The sequence below is a fragment of the Eptatretus burgeri genome, chromosome 4 (genome assembly GCF_056783735.1).
Source record: "Eptatretus burgeri isolate ZD-2024b chromosome 4, Ebu_testis_v1, whole genome shotgun sequence".
NCBI lineage: Eukaryota > Metazoa > Chordata > Myxini > Myxiniformes > Myxinidae > Eptatretus > Eptatretus burgeri.
The window spans coordinates 115,381,228-115,405,605 of NC_140964.1; the positions used below are offsets into that span (position 1 = coordinate 115,381,228).

Here is a 24,378-nt window from a genome sequence, read left to right on the forward strand (position 1 = left end):
TCTATTTATCTTCGAGTAGGATATCTCAAAAAAATTGGACGGATTCGGACGAAACTTGGAAGATGAGTTGGGAAAGTGACAAGAACAAATTATGTTTTGGTGAAGATTCGAATCCAGATCCGAATACCATAATTAGCCCCACCACCGAAGGTAAAGGAGGTTATGTTTTCACCCGTTTCGGTCTGTTTTTCTGTGTTTATTTGTCTGTTTAGGTACAGGATATCTCAAAAAGCTGTGGACGGATCTGGATGAAATTTTGTGGACAGGTGTGACACAAAAATTGTGAAATTTTGTAAATTAAAAAAAAGAAAAAAAAAGTTAAATTTTGTGTGACAAGGAGAACTGATTAGATTTTGGTGAAGATCCGGATCTGGATCCGACGACTAGAATTTTTACACTGATTCTTCACCATTGAGAGATAGGGCTAAACCAATATATATATATATATATATATATATATATATATATATATATATATATATATATATATGTATATAAACAGATGTTTGGTAATACAGAACTTTAATATGGATACAAACAAACATGATATAATAGTGACCTAAGCTTTTTGTGCTACACTCTTCAGGGTAACAATCGCAGCAAGTGAAAGAGGAAGTGAAGGCGTGTGCTTTATACGCAGGTCTCAATAAGGTAGACGCTGATTGGTTCAACCGTAATGACATCACGGTTAATCCAAATGCCCATTGGTCGGCTCATCATCTTCACGTCGAGTTCCCATTGGCTGGAGTAGAGTTCGTCGATGATTGACGTTTGCAACTGCATCCTGGAGAGAGGGGGGATGGGTTTCCCCTAAGGTCCATTCACCATTTGTTACCGTACTCCCCTTGATCTTTCCATTCTGAAAGAGACACAGAGATTGCACAAATTCCTTTTGACGACATAGTATTGGATCGGTGGTAAGGATTAAGGTTGCTTCCTACATACGTAAATCAAACGAGCTCCGACCTCGGCTCAATATCCTGAACATATCTGCGTTGTACTGGTCTGCACAGATAGGGTTGGTAACCAGGTGATGTGTAATGGCAGATGAAGCAGGTACAGTTGCCGGTGGTTGCTGAATATTTATACATGCTCACACTGGTTGTGTTCTAACCCGCACAATTTTTCTTCGAATCGCCAAGGGGATATGTTGTTTGATCTGATCAGCCAATCTTAGTGTTGTGCGGCCCACGTACCGAGCTTCACATCGGCACTTAAACTCAAAAATAACATTGCTGGTTTGTGAGGTGGGGAGCACATCCTTGTTGAATGACATCAGCAAACGGCGAGAGGTAAAGATTATTCGGGGTTGCACAGCCAGAAACGTGTTGGACACAATATGTTTGATTTGTACTTCAAACCTTCGTGATGATTGCCCTTTCCAGGGCATCCTGATATAGATTGGACATTTGTCCGGACCAATCTTCCAATCTTTTGTCGTGTTTAGAAACTTGTGTGTGTATCTCTTAACTATATGCTCAGGATAACCATTCTCACCGAGAATATTCATGATTTTGTCAATTTCAGCAGAAGATTACAAGGTGAACAAATCCTCTGTGCTCTGTTAACCAGGATATTGGTCAAGGCAATTTTGTGTCTCGTAGAGCTGGAGGAGTCCCACCGAGTATACTGCCCTGTGAAAGTGGGCTTCCGGTAGACGGATGTTGTGAAACCAAGGTTGGATCTATCAACCAACATGTCCAAAAACGGTAACGTGTTTGACGATTCCAGCTCCGTGGTAAACTTCAGCGCTGGATGGAGAGTGTTGAGCAATGCCTGGAAATTGTCACATGCCGTCCGAGACTCAAACAAAGCAAAAATGTCATCAACATACCGATAGTATATGATGGGGGAAATCGACCCCTTGCCGACCAGTATTATGTCGTCAAAAGGAATTTGTACGATCTCTGTGTCTCTTTCAGAATGAAAAGATCAAGGGGAGTACGGTAACAAATGGTGGATGGACGTTCGGGAAAACCCATCCCCCCTCTCTCTAGGATGTGGTCGCAAACGTCAATCATCGACGAACTCAGCTCCAGCCAATGGGAACGCGACGTGAAGATGATGAGCCGACCAATGGGCGTTGCCGACCAATGATGGTGACGTCATTATGGTTGAACCAATCAGCGTCTACCTTGTTGAGACCTGTGTATAAAGCACACACCTTCACTTCCTCCTTCACTTTCTGCGATTTTTACCCTGAAGAGCTCATCACGAAAAGCTTCGGCGACTATTATGTTGTGTTTGTTTGTATCAATATATACATATATATGTATATATATATATATAACACGATATCTCAAAAAATTGTACACAGATTCTGAGAAAACTTGTTGAACACGTTGTGTGTGTGGCAAGGAGGAATTGATTCCATTTTAGTGAAGATGCGATTCCAAATCTGGATACGAGAGTTATTGAAATTTTTTAAGTGTTTCGTCATCATTGGGAGAGAGGGCCAAAATGATATATAGCATGATAATTCAAAAATGTATTGGGCCAGATATGTTCTCGTCGATCAGGCGTTGCGTGGCGGAGGTAAGCGCTCTACCGAGTGCCCTTCCAGTCTTTAAAGTAATTGTTCACAATTGAGAGATGGTGCCACAAACTATATATCGCACGATATTTCAAAAAGTTGTGAACTGATTATGACAAAACTTGGTGGATGTGTTGGGGTAGGTGACAAGAACAAGTCAATTAAATTTTGCTAAAGGTGCAGATCCAGATCCAGATGCAGCCTATCATTGGAAACAAAACATAAACTGTTCAGCCTGGCATGCTCTACCGCGTGCTGTTCTAGTTTGCAAATGTATTTCCTTCAACGAGAGTTGGAGATTTCAGCATCTTGCATATATTACTCCAGGTTCCATTATTGTTTCTTGTATTCAAGTTAGATATTTTATAACATACCCTGCTTAGTCCCTATTTATTTGTTTTCCAGGTATAAAAAGGCATTGTAAAGCTGGAGCAGTTTGTATCACCGTTTGTTCAGTATATTAATTCATTCCTGTTTCCAGTCAAGCTCAACAAAGCATCAAAGTCCATTTTTTAAAATCCATTTCAAAGTGTACCAATGTCGACTGATTTTAATTCACTTTTCTTCCTAAATAGGCATTTGCATTTTTCAATTCCTCTTTGTATTCAGGCTTTTATGTTTTATTAGCAACTGAAATGGTTATTTCAAACATCTGTGTTTCAGGAAGGGGAATTAGTGTGTTTACAGAGGAAATTAAATTTTCATTTCGCAAGTTGAGAATTAAAAACATTTATTGTAATCGCATCCACACCAATCAGATTGGAGAAGCTGACTTTCATGCAGTTCAATAGAGCTCTTCCAGCTCATGTCAGGAAGACTTCTGTTCTTCATGACATCAACTGTTCTAAGGCCGGTGGATGGAGTTTTTTTTTTTTACAATGATACTGTTACGAATTTGGAATTCATTTACACACAACATACAGGTTCCCTTAGTCAGCTATGTCGATAAGTGCATGTTCCCAAGATAGCTCACCTTCCATTGTTTAAATGTTTTGAAATTGATTAGATGCGCTGCGGATCGATTTAATAGTTAGGGAGCAAACAATGGAGACGTCCCTCCCCCTCTTCTGCGAAGAGGAAGAAGAACCCTGCGTTGACGTCAACAACTCCCTTCCACCCGTGGTTGAGCGGAGGGTGGATCACGAGGGCACGAGTCACAGCGGGTGTGGGGGAGGGGGTGCAAAGGATAAAGAGGACATCTTTTCTTTGTTCAAAAAGAGTCCCGAAAGAGTTCGTGGGAGTCCTGTGGTCGGGCTGAGTTCGTGGGCTGAGTTCGTGGGAGTCCCATTCTGAGTCCCATGGGCAGAGTTCATGTGCTGAGTCCCATGGGAGGAGTAAGCTTTTTTGCTTCGGAGAGAGCAGTCGTTCAGCCATCGGGTCCTGCTTGGCTTGCTTGGCTTGCTTGGCTTGAGGCCTTCGGAAGCTTTTTGCTTCGGCTGGCTCAGTGAGCTTCGGCTGCTGCTTTGTTTTGGAAGGAACTAGAGCCGGTTGTTCGGCTCGAGCTGCGAGTGGAAGCTTCTTCCTCTTCTTCCTCTTCCTCTTGGTTCGTGGAGCTTTTCGTTCTCCATTTTGTTTCCCGGCATGGTGCGACGCGTCGGCCTCTTCTTGGAGTTGGTTCCTCGGGGAAGCGACGCATCGACAGGAAGGATCGGCACCTCATCTCACTGGCACGTGTTGAGAAGCGTGGGAGGATTTGCGGGAGCTCGGGAAGGATCACGGCGATTTGGATCAAGCTTGCTCTCGCTGGAGCCGGGGTCCGGACAAGTTGAAGACCACACGTGGTGGAAAGGTTTGAGTCAAGCTCTGAGTTTCAGCTCACCTGTCTTCCGAGCTGGAGCTCGTGATTAAAGGCCTCAGCCACCGTTTCGTGTGTGTGTGTGTGTGTGTGTGTGTGTGTGTGTGTGTGTGTGTGTGTGTCCATGGGCCAGTCTAATAAGTGGGAACTGCTGTTAAGTGTAAATGACTGTACATAATAAGTATATGGTTGTAGTTCTTTTGTCGTGCCTTTGTTGCTTGTATAATTGCATACGTGTTTTGCCTTATTTAATTGCATACGTGTTTCATTATAATAAATGTCCTTGTGTGAATGTAAACCTGCTCATTGCGTCCATTCCCTCATTGACAGAACATTTCGTGTGTTGGGAGTTAGCCGTTGGTTTGCCGTAATAGGTGGACATTTGGACCGACGGTTCTCGGCAATTACGCCGCTCGGGATCGCGCACGGACAAGCTCGCCTCGGCGGTTTGTTCCGTACGAGATCCGTCGAGGGTGGAATACCTGGTAGTTGGATCACGTGGGTATTTAGGTGCATTGAAGATTGGCAATCGACCCTACCCCACGTGATCTGCCGATTGGCGTATTTCGGTTCTTGTACAAGGACCCGTCGCTCGGAGTTATCCGGGCGGCGATCTATATTCCGAGCGATCGGTCGGGCCGACTCGACTTGCGGTTCCGTTCAGAGCGGTCGGTTGGCGGCCGACCCCCCGGCCTGAAACAATACCATTCTATTTCAGCAACCAGCAAACAAATAAATGAGAAGAAGATGTCGCGTAGAGCACCATATTTGCAAAATCCATAAAACAAATTTGACCTCAAATATAATTTGTGCTTGAATTCAATGACCAAGTGTGCAACTCCTCTTCAAATTTCAAGTCAATTGGTTGAAAATTGACAATTTTAGAAAGTTGGCCTATGATGTTGCCCCTTGGTCTATGTTGATATTTTGACCTTTTGACCTCAAAAACAATAGGCTTCTTCCTTATGACAAACTCTACCATGTGGTGAAGTTTTGTGAAGACCAGTTTAAAATAGTGATCTGTTGGCGATAAACCGACAGACAGACAGAATCACAAAATCGACTGACCAATATACTTGAAAAATCTTCGATTTTGCAAGCAATGAACCATCTTGTGGTTCTTTTTAACCACATATGCTGTAGCTGTCCCCTTCCCAAAATATTCAATGGCTATCATGGAGACGTCTCAGGGTTTCAGGATGGCTTAGGCGCTAGAGGTACGCACACTCGCTTCTAAGCTCTTTAGCCTGGGTTCTAATCTCGGCCTGGGGAAAAGCTGTTATCCCGGTTTTTCCCAGGCACGGTGATTCATCAATGTGTGTGCCATCCCTCGGATGGATGTTAAACAGGTGTCCCATCTGCCGGAATTATTTGGTGGATGTTATAAATCCCACGGTGTCCTCCGCAAAGAGTGAGGTGAGCTTTCACCGGCACCATGAACGAATTACAAATTCCTCTCCTAACTACTTTCAACCTCAACAACTCTGGCATGGCCAGCCGGTTCGTGACAGTCTTGGGCCAAAAACGTCCCCCAGCCAACCCCACGAGAGCGTGGGAATAATTGTGGCCATTAAAGAAGAGAGAAGAAGATCATAGAGGCATCCTAATTTCCTTGGAAACTGTTGCTTTCAACTGTAGACGGTGATTAGATTGTAGGGATTGGAGAGGAGTCCGACCCTCCATCTCCCCCCACCACCTCCACATACACACTTTCAAGCACACTTATCATGTTTACACAAAGATGATTAATTTGTAAACATTCCTTCCTTTAGTTTATTGTTCCATCCATTTAAGGTTCCCAAAGCATTGTTTACTTTGTGCTTCCCATCACAAATAAATTCATAAAATCTAAGTGCACCTTAACCCGAACAAATACCTTGCGCGAGTAAAATATGAATCGAGCTGTTAGTTCCATTGCATCACGCACAAACAATTGTCTGGCTATGCGAATCATTTATGAGAAGTGTAATTTATAGAGCGACATCTACCTGTTTGTTGTGAGCACACTATGGATGCTTCTCGCAGTTTGACTTGACTTAAGGGGCCTTGCTGTGGCCGCAGCTTTGGCACTCTATGGATGATATGACTCCCTCGTGTTCTGTCCCTCATGAGGTGAGTAGCCACGATAACGCTGATGTTCGCTGTTTGCAAGTCATGTTTGATTCAGTTGAGCCAGCTTGCTTCTCGCAGTTTGAGTTTTTGGGATTTGGTGAGGTTATTTATCCTAGTTTGTGTAAATATACTAGGAATTGATATTAGCAGGTTTGTGTGGAGAGTGTCTGTGAGATGGGAATTGGGGGTTGGGGGGAGGAGGAATCCAGCATCAAAGAACATTTTGATATTCAGTGTGAAACTCTATGCAAATGCACTGTGCTGCAATGGGGGTTGTGGTGGGTCTGTGGTGGGTCAGGTGGTGGTACATATTCCATCGAGATGAATTTCCACATTGTTGAGCACATCTTTTCCCTCCTTTCTATAATGTTGATTTTTGCTCTCTTGATTATATTTTTCTTCGCCATTCTTACATTGCCGTCTGTTATTCAAAAATATATCTCCATGGCGTGTCTCGATCCCAACCGATGGAAACAAACTTTTTTTTGCAGGTGTTGTTTGCAAAGGTTTTAGAAAGATAGCAAATTTCTCTAACTGTCTCCTTCTTCAAACACCTGGTGGCGCCTTATCAAGTCTGTATCTGGTGTCTGCTCCCCCTCCATTCCTTCCTTCACTTCAAATGGCACCACAACTGACTGCTCTTGAGAAGGTCGAATGCCTCAATTCTGTGTTTGATTCCAAATCTTGTGTACACAACCCCACCCTCTCATACCTGACTGCTCCTGGATATGTTGTTTTTCTCACCTGAGAAGGTGGAAAGGTTTCTAGTAAAATTTGACTCCGATACTGTGAGTGTCCAGACGACAACAGGGCATGTGTCTTAGAAACCTGTTCTAGCTGCTGCTGCTCTTGCTCATCCTCTTTCTGCTCTGTTTACCAAATCATTCTCTCTAGGTCAGTTTCCTTCTGCCTGGTAGTTGGCCAACATCATTACAAACATGATGCATAAATGGATTATCTTAACTACAGGGCAATTCGCTTGCTTTCAATTATAAAAAAAGGTCATAGAATGTATTGCAGATGACATCAAATCCTTTTTTTCTCCAGTGATCTGATCTCAGATCATCAGTTTGGTTTCAGACCGACTCATTTATACCATGGACATGCTGCTTCCACTCTCCCAACAATGAATGGAAACCCTCAATCTCAGACATGAGATCAGAACTATCTCTCTGGACATGTATTGAAAAGTTGATACAGTCTGACACCCCAACTTGATCTCTGAACTCTCCGTTTATGGCATTGAAGGCCACCTCATCTCATGGCTCACTGACTTCCTTCGTTCCTCTAGCCAGCATGTAGCTCATAACAGGATCCTCTCGTTTCCTCTCCGTGTCGAGGCTGGGACCGGTCTTGTCTCTGGCCCAGTCTTGCTTCTTATCTTCATCAATGACCTTTCTGATCCTTGGAAAATCCTGATTTCCTCTTTGCTGATGATGTCACCCTCTGCTCTCTCATCTCTTATCTTGCAGATGGGCTGGCATGCTTGCCCTCTTCCCTCTCTGAAAACTTTATATAACCGATGGCTGTCAAACACTTGGAATATCTCTTTCAACCTTGACAAATCCTACAGTCACACTGTCTCTCTGAAAGGACTGTCTGGCAAACCCTCCTGTATACTTCTCAAACAAACCACTTCAAGAAGTTAAAGCACTCAAACTTTTGGGCCTCACCCTCAGCCATGATCTTTCTTGGGCAGACCATATTTCCAAGATGGTCTATAAAGCCAGCCACTGACTGGGAATCTTTTATCGTGCAAGGTCTTTCCTTGGCCAATCGGAACTTTTGACAAGCTTCAAGGCCTTCATTTGCAGCTCGATGGAGTACTGCTCTCCCCTTTGGGGTGGTGCCCCTGCATGACACTATGACTTTGTTGATGCCTTGAAAAGCAAGGCTCTTAAAATCATTGCTTTCTCCCACAATGAGGCAGAGTGTCTTGGCCTGTTACTTTTTCTTTGCAGACATGTTGGTGGCCTCTTTGTATTCGTTCGCCTCATTTTTGGTCTTGGACCCTTTAACCTGGTGTTGGCTTAATGGTTAGGGCGGCGGGCCTGGGATCCGAACGTCCTGAGTTCAAATGCCACTCAGCTGTTGAATTAATACCAGGTGGGGTTAAATTGGCCTGCCATCCTTCCGAGGTCAGCAAAATGAGTGCCAGCTTGCTGGTACCCTGTGTCTGAGTGGCGACCCATCCAGGATTGTACCCAATAGCCAAAGAGACTGCTATGGCTGCACCAACGATCTGCACAGAGTATGGTCCCAATGGATGGATGGATGGACCCTCTACCCCCTCTTGGCTTTGTCCATCCCAGGTTTTTGCAAGGCACACATAGTCTGCCAGTGACCCCTCTTCTTTTTAAACTCCTGGAGTCCACTCATCTGTTCCTTCTTTCTCTGTAGGCCACACATAATCCTGGGGAACCAACTCCCCCAGTCTGTCCAGTGCCATTCTTCCCTCCAGGGCTTCAAGCAGCTGTTCATCACCACCACATGTCATCCCCATCCATACTCCTGATCTCTTCGACCACAAATGACCCCAATCCCAAGCACCCTCCTCTTCCAGCTCTTACACTAGCATTGACAATGTATACAAAAAATAAAATTGACAGATGTGATATATTCAAAAAAATGAGTGTTCCAATTTTTATTGTTAGCTCATTACATTTCCAATGAATCCTTTGAGTAAACTTCAAAAGTTTATTGTCATAACTCTGAAAATGATTTATTTATTCAAAAGTGATTTATGAACTCTAATTTTTTTCTGCTGCTTTGTCTTTTGAAATCTCCATTTATGGAACTGTTAACATGTTTTTCTAAATGTTTATCTTTAAATGAGAGAAGTTTTCTAGAAGTAGCTTATCATTTTTGTGAAGTATAACGTTTTCCTTTGAAAAACCACAGTCGATGTAAGAAGTAGCTTCTTTCAAAGATCCTGTGCATAGAGACATGAGATTAGCTTTTGAAAACCCTGAAACAGTATGTCACGTCGGAGTCGGGCAACAATGGAAGTTCAGTTAAACGTGGGATGTTATGATCATGCGACATACATCCCTACGGCTGTGATGTTAAGGAAGGTTTGAGGATCAAAGAACATTTTGATATCCAGTGTGAAACTCTGTGCAAATGCGCTGTGCTGCAGCCCTTGATACCAGTGCTTCATCAATGTCTACAGGGTTTTAGAAGACATGGAAGTAGAGGAGAAAAGGTGGAAGGAATGAGGGTGTGTGCAGGGTGTAATATATATACATATATATATATATATATATATATATATATATATATATATATATATATATATATATATATATGTGCTTCGTGTTGCCTTAATGCTGAGGGTGGTGAGCTTGGGATCTGAGAGTCCTGAGTTCAAATCCCCCTTGGCTGTTGAATTAATACCAGGTGGGGTTGACTCTGCCTGTCATCCTTCCGAGGTTGGCAAAATGAGTGCCAGCTTGCTGGTATCCTGTGTCAGGGTGGCGACCCATCCAGGATTGTGCCCAATAGCCAGGGAGACTGCTTAGACAGCACCAACGCTCTGCATGGAATATGGTCCCGATGCATGTATGTATGTATGTGTGTATGTGTACATATATATATTAAAAAAAATAAAAATATATATGTATATATGTGAATATATATAAGCCTGGTGTTGGCGCAGTGGTTTGGGCAGCGGCTTGGGATCCAAAAGGTCCTGAGTTCAAGCCCCATTGGGCCACTGAATTAATACACCAGGGGGTTGACTCAGCCTGTCATCCTTCCGAGGTCGGCGAAATGAGTACCAGTGTACTGGGCCGGTGTATACCCCGGTTGAAATAGGTGTACCATATCCCTGTGTCATAAGAGGCGACCAGGGTTGCGTCAGGAAGGGCATCCGGCGTAAAACATGTGCCAAATCACTATGTGGATCATACGGATGATCCGCTGTGGCGACCCCTTACGGGAGCAGCCAAAAGAAGAAGAAAATATGTGAATATATATATATATATATATGTATATATATATATATATATATATATATATATATATATATATATATATATATATATATATATATATATATATATGTATGTGTTGTGGATTCCGCCGCGTTCGGCGTGCGGAAGACTGCTTCAGTCGAATTGTGGCTGCGCACCCGCCGATGGCGACAATCCAGTCGTGACTTTCCGGACCAATGCCGAAATCCAGTCACGGATGCCTTAACGCATCATAAACTAGCCAATTATTCTGTCCACGCACTGCAGGGTTGATCGCCAAATTCTTGATGTACCAAATTATTCGCGCGGACAGAAATACCGGGAGTTTATACCTCGATGGGACCTGCACGAAAACGAGCCGCTTAAGTAGCTCGTTCCGTATGCGAAGCTGAGCAGTTTTAAATCGCCAAATCCTGTTGGACCAAATGATCACTTTTATCGGTCTTAATAGCCAGTTAATATCCCGAGCGCACCATGGCAGTCAATACAGGAAGGGACGCAACGAGCAGGTTGACATTCAAACAATGGGTTATTTATTTTTACACGTAAGCAGTCAATGAATGGGGATAGGGGACAAGACAAAAGCCTACAGCCGATTGCTATTCCATTTACAGCATGCACTTAATAACAATTCTACTTAAAGACAAGGCTGAAAGACATTGTGCATACAAAAATCTTTCATACATACATTTAATCTTTCATACAAAACCCCAAGAAAGAAAAGACACTGGCTCGTAAACCTTTAATATTCCTCAGAGCCGGGATGACTGCAGGGGCTCTGAGAGGCCGGGCTGGTTACCTTGCCGCCCTGGTGGAAACTCAATGGGTTTTTGTTCGGCGACCCTCAGTATCTGTCTCTGTTCCACCTGGGGCGTCGCAAAACGCGCCAGTCGCTTTAGCGGCTTGAGAAGCTTGGCGGGCAGCTCTCCTTGGTCGCTTGGCCTTCCCCGCAGCCGAGTCGATCGGGCCTGGCTGACGACGCTTCAGAGGAGCGAACAGGCCTTGCTCTTTTAGAGTTGATGCTCTTTCAGGACCCGCTCACTCCTCAGCATCGCTCGACCAACTCAGGGCCGTCTGCTCGGACCGTGACGTAGCTTGCTCGACTCCGGCTGTTCGACGCACTCTGTCTCCGGCTGTCGATGTGCTCCGTCTCTGGCTGTTCAACGAGCTCCGTCTCCAGCTGACGACGCTCCACTGATGACTGCCCATAGCGACTTCTCCCGTCTCCAACGACCCAGCCCAACTGCCCTCCCGACTGACTTCTCGGCATTCCAGCATGGCTTTTTATCGGCCCGGGGGCGCCCGCTCCCCCACCTCTCACCCTAGGTTCGGCACCGCCCCCTTTTCACCTTCGACCCTTCACCCCTGGCTGGCTCTGCCCCCCCCCCTCACTACTGATTGGACAGTTCCTTTCTTGGCAGAGGCCCTTCTGATCCACTTATGCAAATCAGCCGCTTTCACGGCTGACTACACACAGACGCTGGAATGTGGCTTTCCTGTTGCGCCACGAGTTCGTAACAACGGCATTTTGCTGCTGTTTGCTGAGGAGGGCACTGTGTTGTGGAGATTGACATGGTTGTGGACTCTGTGGCGTTGTGGTGGGGATGGCATGGTTGTGGAGATGATGTGGTTGTAGAGTTTGTTTAAAATAAAAGAGAGCAAAGAATAACGGCGAACTCAAAGATACACAGCCTGGCACACAAACATTGCCCGCTATACATTGGTGGGGAAATCGAACCTGGAACACACACTTATCGAAATAACTGATCTTCAGGAAACCTGAATGGTGTTCTGCGAATTTCCACCACTGTAACAATATCTTCTTCTTCTTCTTTCGGCTGCTCCCGTTAGGGGTCGCCACAGCAGATCATCCGTATGATCCGCATAGTGATTTGGCACATGTTTTATGCCGGATGCCCTTCCTGACGCAACCCTGGTCGCCTCTTACGACACAGGGATATGGTACACCTATTTTAACTGGGGTATGCACCGGCCCAGTATACTGGTACTCATTTCGCCGACCTCGGAAGGATGACAGGCTGAGTCAACCCTCTGGTGTATTAATTCAGTGGCTCACCACCGTAACAATATATATATATATATATATATATATATATATATATTCTACCACCTGAGATTGTGCAATATAACTTCTTCATTCGTGTGCAACAATGGGCTGTTTGGCGGCCTCATTGGCTAAGGTCGTGGCTGCATACCACTGATGCAATGCCCTCTGCTGGTTAGGGCAAGAATTTGGAATTTGACCACGGTGCTGGTGATAGCTCGCCGACTCTTTGCGAAGGAGTTAGGACACCATGGGATTTTTAACGTCCACCAATGAATGCTGGGAGATGGAAATCCCGTTTAATGTCCATCTGAGGGACGGCACACTCCTTGATATCTCACCCTGACTGTGAAACACCGTGATGACAGATTATAGCTGGGTCGGGATTCATACCCAGGCGAGACAGCATAAAGTCGAGTGTGCTGACTTCAATGCCACCCTTTCCGCCCACAAGAAAACGAAGAGGAGAGGATACAATTTTGGCTCCTCAGATGATTGTGCCATCTACATCCCCGAATAACTTAATCTATCAATTCCCTTCTGGCTTATCTTCTTTCTCTGTATTAACTAAATCTTACTTTGAAAAACATCGATTTTATCATGAACTTATATATCTTATTTAATCTTTAATTAGCAGGAATTTCAGAAGGCGAGTTGTATTCTATATATATGTATATATTTGTGTATATTCATACATATATATATATATATATATATATATATATATATATATATATATATATATATATATATATATGTACGTGTGTGTGTGTGTGTGTTGCACATCATTTTTGACCACTCTGTGTATGTATTCCTGTGTTTGAACCACTTTGTGCAATCCCACACAGCTAACAGTTACTCTATGCAATCAGAAGCACTTGGTCATTGTGTTTTTATCTTAAATCACTGGACAATGTCTTGCTGGTAAGCTGAATCCCAAATTGCAGATGCGCTGTAGGGGTAGAGTTATTCATCCAGTCAATCACCTTGCCTCATTTGTACTTTTCTTGATCGCTCTGTTGGCCACAAAAAATCCTTAAAACAATGAGCTTACACCAGATCAGATGGAATTTTTTTTTCCTTCATTCAATTTTTGACCCAGTTCGTGGAGCTGAATGTAATTAGAACATTACCCGAAAACCCAACTACTGCTTCCTTTCCTCAAGCCCTTTACTCTAATATAGTTGTTTACAAAAAATATTAAAAATGCCTCTGAAGCTCTTTTTTGCAAACACTGAGCAAATCAAAGCAATTATAATTATTGCACTGACTGTGAAGCTCTTTTGTATTTTTTCGGTGTATTAATTTTAGCACAATTAATGCGTAAAATGGATTTTATATTATCAACATCACGTTTTTGGTGACATTAACCGTGGTGAGTCACTCGATGCATTAAAACGAAGAAAATAATAATTTTCCTTGTGTTGTTAACATGTTTCCTAGACCAACTGAAAGCGCTTTTTTCCAGACCCGACGTGCTCCTGATAACATACGTATGTAATTTGTGGTTTGTTTGACCAATGCAAACATTGACCTGAGTAGTTCGCATTAGGGTGCGGTGGTTTTTCACCCCTTGTTTGAATAGCACCGCGGGTATACAGAGACAATATTTTGGAAGCAATTTCAGTGGCACTTAGCTTGTTTGCCGTGAGTTTTTCAATGGGTCTTGTCTCCAAATGGTACAAGATTCCAAGGAGGGTAGTGACACTGAGAGATAATAAAATAGGTTGGAGGGGGGACTGTGGGTGGGGATGGTGGGATGGTGAGAGGGAGGGTTAAGATGAAAGAATGTGGCTCCACTTTCTATGCTTTGGAGTCACTGGAGTTGCAGGATGCAATAGGTCTGTGTCTGGTGCAGGACGTAGCTCGGAAATGCTTTGTTTCACGGTGAGCTTTCATCGCCTGTGCTGGATTAGCAGCATTTTTGAGTAAACTCGCACACGTTGTCTGGGTTAGTGCAATAGTAAGGTAATTTGAGACACCACGGCTCTTTGTTGTATTTTATCATTGCTTTTTTTTCTTTGCTTTTGCTTTCTCAGTTTACGTGCCAAATCCATTACTTTGGGTCGTATTGTTCCAAAATCCATACCCTGCACGTGCCTTTAACTTGCAGCTGCAATTGGGCAGAAAAGCGGTGATTGCGTTGACATGAGAAGCACGGTAGATTGATTAATTTTGAATCTGATTGGGTCCTGTGTGTACGCACTAACACACAAACTCAAAAGGAAACAGATTCGATTTGCATGCCGCATGTATTGGCTTTGCTCAATCAATTTGTTTGTCTTCTCTTGATCTTGATTGGAATGCCACCTCAATTCAAATTTTAAACAAAGTTTGTATGCACAGCCAACTGGGAATTTTGGATTGAACGAACCCCTGGGCCAAATGAATACGAGCCCATCAATATGTACCTTTAATTTTTCCTTTTAGTTTGGTGACCTTTTGCTCTGGAAATGCCAATGATTCGATTAAGAAAATACAGATACTGAACTCAATGGTCTATCACTATCAATTTACATCCATTCGGTATGCTTTTGGTGCAGCGGTTAATGTCATTGGTCGGATGTAGCAAAACAATGCTTTTTCTGCTGTTAGAGTCTGTTATTAACTACACATTTTATATTTGTGTAGTTTGGATTAGATGGTGTTGAAAGTCATTGAGTTTGTGGAGTTGGACAGGATTTTCAAGCTATGGCCTTCCTTGTAAATCAGCATCTATTGATGTTTTGGATGCAAAAGCTTGTCATGAGCATCTTTTGTTGCTTTGTTACATGTGCTGTGAAGCTGAACTGTGCACACAGATGTGGTCTATCTGTTGTAAAGTAGGCCACTGCTGGCATTCAGTGTTTGCTGAATTATATTGAGAATGTTGGACATGATGGGCTGTGAAAGTAAGGTTTAATAATGTCTGACTTTCACTGCTTCACATTGCTGAAAATCTCAGGATATGGTACTGCTAAAGCGTAAAACAAGCGGACAGCTCAAGGTGTTGCGTGGGAAACTCGTACCTGTGCACCATGCTCGATACAGAGCATCGGTTCCGCCAAAGCAGTTTCATGGCTAGGGTTGCAATTCTGGATGGGTCACTACACGGACACAAGATATTTGACTTGAGTGCGCAGGAATTTGGCCAGGGTACCGGCGATAGTTCACCTCCTCTGCACGACGGACACCGTGGGATCTTTAATATGTGATTTTTCTTTTCAGTGAATGCTGGGGCGACGGGATGCCCTGTTTTACGTCCGTCAGAGGGACGGTTCACATATTGATGCCTCGCCCTGCCAGTGAAACACCAGAATAACAGTTTATACCTGGGCCAACATTTCAACCCAAGCTCGACAGCTAAGAGACGAATGTACATACCTCTTGGCTATCCAATCAACCCCAGTGTGATAAAGCCAGATTAAAAATTATAACATTTAGTTATCCATCAAATGCGAGCACTGCACACGAACACAGAGTGTGATGGATCAGAAGTGTGAATCTACTTTTCAGACACCATCATAGGCAAAGGTGTTTGTTGCAAAAAAAATAAAAATAAATAAAAATCCCCTTTTTTTTTCTTGGTTCTTCATTGCAATTCAGCGATAAATCTTAGTTTATCAAGCTTATTCACACATCTGAAGATATGCAGGACCCGATAAATTTCCTGTAGAGATATTAATACAGTTGACTTTAAAGTACATCCTCAAATCGAATTCTTACTCAGATACCTCCAAAAAAATTAAATAATTTAATTTCTTTGTCTCCTTTCCCATTCTTCTTCTTCTTCCTATTGTACTTCCTTTTCTTCTTATTCTTCTTTCCCTCATCCATTCCTGTTGCCTTACCCAAGCCTTTTACTCTCTGTCGGTCTACCAACGTGTTGCTCCCAGACGTTTAGCTCCCCCAAGAGCTTCGACTTCTGTATTTAATTAAAAAAAAGGAAATGGATGGCCCAAGTTGGTTGCTTCGGCACGTTCGCACAACTTTAGCGAGTTTTGTTTGTTATTTTGCTTTTGCCTTCCAAGGGTTTCTAATTTATTTTGTGCGTCGTCTCACATACACAAACTTTTGCTCCATCTTTGCAGTGTAATAATCACGTGATGAATTGAGAGGTTGATTTGTTATTTCCAGCGATAACATGTATACATTGAAACCGGTCATGAAATCATCACAATTTTCGTTTGATTTGATTCCAGCGTGAAGTTCTGGTATCACAATGGCAGCCATCAAAGTGATTAAACAATAAATGCATTAGCATCTTTCTTCCTCAACATATCCCGAGCTACGTGACTGCATTGAAAATGACGACGATGATCCCCATGAGATTCTTGACCTTGGCAAGAAGAAAATGAAGTTTGTAATTGTGATGGAGTGTGAGTGGTGAAGCGAACCTTCTGCCATTTCCCGCTCTTTGCAGCATGCCCGGAGGGGACATTTAAGGCGGTGCAGGGTGAGGGAGAATGCCAACAGTGTCCTCCAGGCAGTCGAATCTCCGCTGCTGGAGCCACGAGCTGCATCTGTCGGAATGGTTACTACCGTGCAGGCAGCGACCCTGCAAGCATGCCTTGCACCAGTGAGTGATTCCAGTTTTTCATGTTGAAACCACCAGAGTACATCAAAATATTATGTTTTAACGTTTTTTTTTTTTCTGCTTAAAGATAACAGTATCCCCATGGTGTTTTAGCTCGTCGTATTTTCCTAAAACATACCCTTGGCTAAAACATACCTTGAAATGATTTTGGCCTCCAAGGCCAAAAGCAATGTTGTGCCATGATATTGTGATTAACAGTGGTTATATGGAATTGTGTGATGGAAGATGAGTTGCAAGATACACTCGAAGGGCAGATGAGATGGGCAAAAATATTTTTTTTTTGCATAAAATCTAGGTGGGATATCACCAGCTTGCACTAGTCTTGACTAATTCAACCATTTCTTACAAATGGGCATCATCTGTTCTTTCAAAACCCTGAAAATGAATCTCAAAATGTAAAAAAAATAACAGCCTGTATGAATGACTGAATTTTTATTGTATTGATGGTCGAGGCCCATGGAAGAGCGAGTACAATGAACGGATCAGGACGCAACAGGACAAAAGGAATAGCAGAGAGAAAGGGATGGGGAGGGAAGGAAGGGGGGGACCAACAGTAGAATTGAAGGCAAGATGGAGGGAGAGTTGGACAAACAATGGGTGTGGGGAAGAATGGGAGACAGCAAAGGACAAGATGGATATAGAAGGAAAATCTCAGGAGGGAGAAACTGGAAATTTGGAAGGAGAAAGGGCTTGTGGTGGGGTGGGGGTTTGGTTGGGGAGGAGCTGGAGGTTGTGAGGATAAGAAAGATCATAATTTTAGATTGGGGACAATCTAAGATGGTGGTGAACAGCTGTCTTGAACACCTGGAGGGAAGAATTAGATTGAAGAGAATGTGGACGTTTGTTCCACAGGTGGGGAAAAAGAGGAACGAATGAGAAGGAGGTGATAGGTAAAATCAACAGATTTCTCTTTCATCATCAACATCATTGTAAACTTTATAATCCTTCATTAACAGACTATCACCCACTTTGGCATCTGAAAATATTATCTGAAAAGCTTGATAATTATCCAACACAAAATGTTGTAGTTTGACCTTTTTTGGATGGGTTTGGACGTGTTGTTCCCAACTCCAGGACACTCTTCAAGAATCAAACTTCACCAACTGCAGTTAATGCATCGTCCTCCTCTGGATTGACTTACCACAATGTTCTGATGAAATGAATGGTGCATCGATAACCAACTTAATTACCATTAGATACATCAATGGTTGATAGTTCATAACCTTACAACATGATCTTTTTTTTTAATTGTGATGCCCCCTCTCTCTCATGCCCCCTCTCCCTCCCCTCTCTCGCCCCCTCTCTCACCCCCTCTCTCACCCCTCTCTCACCCCCTCTCTCGCCCCCTCTCTCGCCCCTCTCTCGCCCCCTCTCTCGCCCCCTCTCTTGCCCCTCTCTCTTGCCCCCCTCTCTCCCCCTCCTCTCTCCCCCTCCTCTCCCCCTCCTCTCTCACCCCTCTCTCTGTAAATGTATTCACAAATGTCTACCAAGCACAACAATTAATTCAAACCTTGGGAAAAAACAGCTTTCAAACCCTTGGGAAAATTCAAACCTTGGGATTAGCAGAGAGAATTCAAACGGTCATATCAAACGAAGAAGAAGAATTGTGATGCCCCTCTCTCTCTCGCCCCCTCTCTCCCCTCTCTCCCCCCTAGTCTCCCCCTCCTCTCTCCCCCTCCTCTCTCCCCCTCCTCTCTCGCCCCCACTCTCACCTCCCCTCTCCCTTCCCCTCTCTCACCCCTCCTCTCTCCCCATCCCTTGAATTGTGATGCCCCTCTCTCTCACCCCTCTCTCTCACCCTCTCTCTCTCACCCCTCTCTCCCTCCCCTCTCTCTTCCCCCCATCTCGCCCCCTTTCCCCCCTCCTCTCTCCTCCCCTCCTCTCTCGCCCCTCTCTCTGTAAATGTATTCACAAATGTTTACCAAGCACAACAATTAATTCAAACCTTGGGAAAAAACAGCTTTCAAACCCTTGGGAAACAGCTCTTTCCCTTCGGAAAATTCAAACCTTGGGATTAATTAATAATTTGAACAATTAATTCAAACTTTGGGAAACACTTGGGAAACAGCTGAAACGGATGAAGAATGATATAAAACCTTGAAAAGGCACATACTCAGGTCTCCAGCGTCTATTGTGATGCCATACCAAATGAAGAAGAAGGATTGTGACGTCAATCATGCAAAAAAAAAACAATAAGTAAATAAACATTAATTGTGACGTCATTCGTGATGTCATAGCACCGTGTCTTGTCATTGGTTGACAGATAAATGGCCGTAACTTATGAACCGCTTGTCCGATTAATATCAAACCTTGAAAAGGCACATACTCAGGTCCCCAGCGTCGATTGTGACGTCATACTAAGCGAAGAAGAAGAAGAATTGTGACGTCAATCGTGCAAAAAAAACAAACAAACAAATAAATAAATAAACATGAATTGTGACGTCATTCGTGACATCATAGCACTGTGTCCTGTCATTGGTTGACAGATGTTATTGGTCATTATTGGTTGACAGACAATAGGCCGTTATTGGTTGACAGACATTGGTCATTGTATCACGTTATTCTTTCATTACTGCCAATTATTATACTATTATTATTATTACTCTGCTGTTATCATTATTCTGAGATATCTTTTGGAAAAAATGGCATGATAAGGTGGGACGACACTTCAGCTGCGATATATACACCTTTCCAACAATGAAAAAAGCAATAAAATGGCCGTAACTTGGGAACCGCTCGTCCGATTAATATCAAACCTTCAAAAGGCACATCCGCGGGTCCCCGACAATATTCCTGGCAAGTTTCAATCAGATCGGACCGGTGGTCATCGAGAAACGGCGGTCGCAGACAGACAGACACACAAACACAGAGATTGCTGGAATTATAGATAGATTATGATGCCAAATTATGATTATTAAAGATTAAAATGGAACTTGTGCAGCCAAAAAGGACTTGTAGTCATCAAAATTGTGAGGACAGAACACAAAAGAAGAACCAACTCAGGATTTTGTGAAAAAGACAAAGACTCAAAATGTTCAATTCTTCAGCCACAGAGTGCAGGCCTTCATCAGGGGTCAACACAGGCCGTGTCTGCTTCGATCTAAAATGGCCTCTTGGAGGAATGGAGCAGAACAGACCTGCATTGGATGATGAAACCCATGAAACCATTGATGTAGTTTGGGCTGGATGGAGTCATAGTGCGTGGAAACTCATATTTCCCAAACTCCCCCCTCTCTCCCTCCACTCCGTGGCGAAGACGTTGGACCTTCTGAGCCTTTGTCTTTTTTGGCAAAACCTTGAGTTGGTTGTTCTTTTGTGACTTCTGCACTGCAGTTCTTGCTCTTTTGTTGATTCTGGATTATTCAAACAAACAAACAAAAAAAAAAACCACATTCTTTTCTTTTGCCTTCAAAGGAGTCATTTGTCAGAAGAAAATGTGTTTTAGCGCAGACAATTTTGGATGGTTGTGATGGTTATGCGCTCGATATGAAAGTATTTAATCATTATCTGCCATTATGCAGAATAATTATTGTTCGGAAGTGATGTGCCTGGTCAAAGCTATGGAGATCCTTTTGAAGAAGCTGGCACTGCTGAAGAATTATTGACGTCATCGAAGCTCTTCTATTTGATCTTTGTATGTCTCTAATTTTAATACAGGTATCGAGCATCATGGAAGAGCAAAACAAAATGGCAAAACATAACAAACTCTCCTTTGCCATTTTCCTCTCATTGCCCTTTTTTGCAGTTGTTTGCTAATTCCTTCGTTTTTCTACTTTTGTTTTTTTTTTGTCATGATCATTACACAGTGTTCACTTGTATTTTTGCCCATTCACAGGCACCCCATCTGCACCACGACAAGTAATCTCGAGCGTAAATGAGACTTCAGTGCTGCTGGAGTGGAACCCGCCATTGGACGTCGGCGGACGCACGGACATCACGTACAACATCGTTTGCCGCCTCTGTTCCAAAGACAGGCGTGTGTGTACACGCTGCAGTGAGTCGGTGCAATTTTCTCCCCGGCAGCACGGTCTGCGCAAGTCCCGAGTTCTAATCCGCCGCTTGCTAGCACACACTCCGTATACATTTGAAGTACATGCTGTCAATGGAGTTTCGGAGCACAGCCCTTATCAACCACAGTTTGCTGCTGTCAACATCACAACGAACCAAGCTGGTGAGCACTTTCTGATCTCTCCGTTCAATTTCAAAACTTCGTTTCTTTTGTGTTTTTTTTTTGATCATCATTTGGTAATGTGTATAATTAATATATTTTACATTTTCTGATATATTTTAGTAATATGCTCATTTTCAAATTGAATTTACATAAGAATAATTCTCCTACAAGGTTTTCCAATGACAAATCTTTATCACTGATCATCTTGTCGTGACTTGGTATTGATATTAACGCCAGGTTCCTTCTAGACTACGAGAGTAAATGGGTCTGGGTTAGCTCACTGTTTGTAGCTTATCAGACAATCAATTGGTTTCAGCTTTGAGCTGTGCTGTCTATTAACCTGGACTGGAATTGTCTGACCTCGCACTATTGAAATGCTCTGGCAAGTCACTATCCAAGCCAGCCAGCTCTTGGAGTAAGAGAGCAGACTGCTTGGGATGGAGAAAAAGTGTTTGCTTCTTTAAGAGTTATACAATCCAAACTCTGTTTCCGGCCCTGGCTCTCTGCCTGAAGGGATTTCTCGAGCTCCTAAACCATACAGTGCCTACTCCTGCTGGGATGTTGGATGGCAAGGCATCAGGAAGCAAGCTTGGCCATAATTCTATTGCAGTGACCTCTTCTTATCATTTTGGTTTTTTAAAATTCATATTATTGAAAACACTCAGCTTTGGTGTTTCTGTAGATTATCTCCTCTTCATTGGCATACAGAACCTCCGTTTCCATTCCGCTCACAAGTAAAGCATGGAGTCGGATTTTGCACACCAGGCCGAACTACACAGCTGCTTTAAACATTTAAGGAAATCCTTTGAAGTTTCTGTGTTTGTAGATGAAAAATGAAAGCAACCATAAGCGACACACTGCAGTCATGCAGCCATTGACAAACATGTCCTCGCTAAGTAGGTGGCCGTGATCAAGCTTCCCTGAGATTGCGTTGGTCTGGTTTCGGCCGCAACGTGCGCTGATGGCTTTTCTGATCTGTGCTTTGTTGATTCCTTCCTTCCGTCCCCTTTGAGTACTCAGGAAGGTAGCAATTTGAAATGGCTCTATCCCATGAAGCTCAAATCATGATTTATTTTGCCCTTTCAAATGCAATTTTATCAAAGTGAGTGTTTTTCTTCTTCTCATGATACAGTATTATCCTACATATCTCACCAGACTTGGTGGTGTAATGGTTAGAGAATTTGCTCTGAGTCTGTGAGTTCGGTGGTTTAGAGCCCTGGCGGAGTCATACCAAAGACTTTGAAAATGGGTGATGCTCAGCATTTGAAAGGATAGAGTATGGACAAAACGATGCTGGGAAGGCAATGGCAAACCATCCACTATAACCCTTGCCATGAAACTGTTTTGGAAGCAACAACACTCTGTAAAGAGGATGTTACATCATCATCATCATCATCATCATCGATCATTGTCATCATCATCGAACATATCTTTCTTCACAGTTGGAATTTGTTTTAGCTTGATTGGCGAAAGTAATATCAGTTTGTTGTCATGCTGACACGACATTATCTGATGGCCAAAGCAATTGCTCGGAAGAAATAGCATACAAAGTGGCTTGGCCTTATTTCCGGTGTGTTCACCTCTTGCAATCAGAGATTCGTCCTCAGTCTCATCGTTGATATTTACTCTGCTTGTGATAATGCCATTTTATGTGCAGTCAGCAAGTTACTATTCAGCATGTCCATTGTTTTAGTTGTGCTGTTTATGCCCATTTTTCAATTTTTTTTTCCTCCTGTTTATAATCTTCTTGGATGAGTGTCATAATGTAGAGTGAAGCCCTTCGAGAGGCAAAAAGTAGCCATCTTCTTCTTTTTGCCGCGTCGCGTTGCGAACGCTCAGCTCTAAGAGAGCTCCACGTTGTTGTTCTTCTTCTTCTTGTTCTTCTTCTTCTTCTGGTGAAGACAAAACCTTAATGAACCAAAACCAAAACGCGGCTCATGGACACATTTGTCCTTGTTTTTTCACTTTTTGTTCTGAAATCTTTTTTGTGTCTTTTTCACACTTTAAACGCATTGGAGCATTCTTCTTAGATTTCATATCAGAACATCTTCATCCCAATGGCTCTTTCAAGGATTGCCACTTAACCATGGACAGCGTACAATTGTAGCTTGTTTGTGATATTTCCAGGTATCCCTTTTATATGCTCTATGAGATTATTATTAGGCTGCCAAGCCCCATGGGCGTGGGAGCCTCTTCTTCTTATTAAGATTATTATTATTAGGGGACCAAGCATATGCTTGGTCTCCAATTGTTATCGGTATTTTATTATTATTCTTTCTGCCGAATTTTTGTGGAAGCTGTGGCTTCGGCAACGCTGCTCCAATTAAGTTGAAACTTCCCATGCAATGTTGGGGCGAATGGGAACGAATTCCTTCTTTTTTCCAAATTTTTATTTTGTAATCGCCATGGCAACCAGCTTGGATTTAAAGAAGAAATTAAAAACTCCTTCTCCGAAACTGCAAATGCTATCAACTTCATACTTGGCCTCATATTGGGCAATCGACGCTTGGGCCCTGCTTCACTACTCACAGTTTTAATTGGAAAATTATTATCATTTTTTACTCTTCCCGCCAAATTTTGTTGAAGCTGCAGCATCGGCACCGCTGCTCCGATTAAGTTGAAACTTCACAGCAATATTGAGGCTAATGCCATTTAATGCATATTGTTTCCGAGTTTTGATATTGACATCACCATGGCAACCAGCTTGGATTTAAGTGAAAACTAAAAAAAAAAATCTTTGTCCATCCCAGGGCAAGCGGTTTGGCCGTAATCTTAGATTAATTGAAGGTGAACAACTTCAAAACATCTTCTTGAAAGCTGGTCAATCGATTGATGTGAAACTTGGCACACATGATAAACTTGCCACTATTGGGGTTATCCCCAAAATAGGTATTTGCTTTCTTCTCATAAACTACACGTGCAATTCTGATGAAACTTGACTACAACCCTCATCACCCATGGTATACCAAAGTTTGTTTGTGACATTAGAAAAATGTGGCTCGAAGAGGGTGTGAGGGCAGTTGCCCCCCAAAATATGTATTTGCTTTCTTCTCCAAAACTACACATACAATTTCGATGAAACTTGACCACAACCGTCATCACCCGTGATGTACCAAAGTTTGTTCACACCCTTAAAAACATTTGAGGTCTAA

At 43.0% G+C, this 24,378-nt stretch overlaps 1 protein-coding gene across 4 annotated transcripts in view; it reads left to right on the plus strand.

Moving 5' to 3' along the window:
• The window catches only part of LOC147028939 (ephrin type-B receptor 2-like), a 195,219-nt gene that overhangs the window by 85,732 nt on the left and 85,109 nt on the right, over positions 1-24,378 (plus strand). For all 4 annotated transcript variants that reach the window (XM_085879832.1, XM_085879830.1, XM_085879831.1 and 1 more), the window contains exons 4-5: positions 16,882-17,037; positions 20,891-21,226. In XM_085879832.1, coding sequence (XP_085735958.1) covers positions 16,882-17,037; positions 20,891-21,226 — 492 coding nt within the window. The remainder of the gene's footprint in view (positions 1-16,881; positions 17,038-20,890; positions 21,227-24,378) is intronic.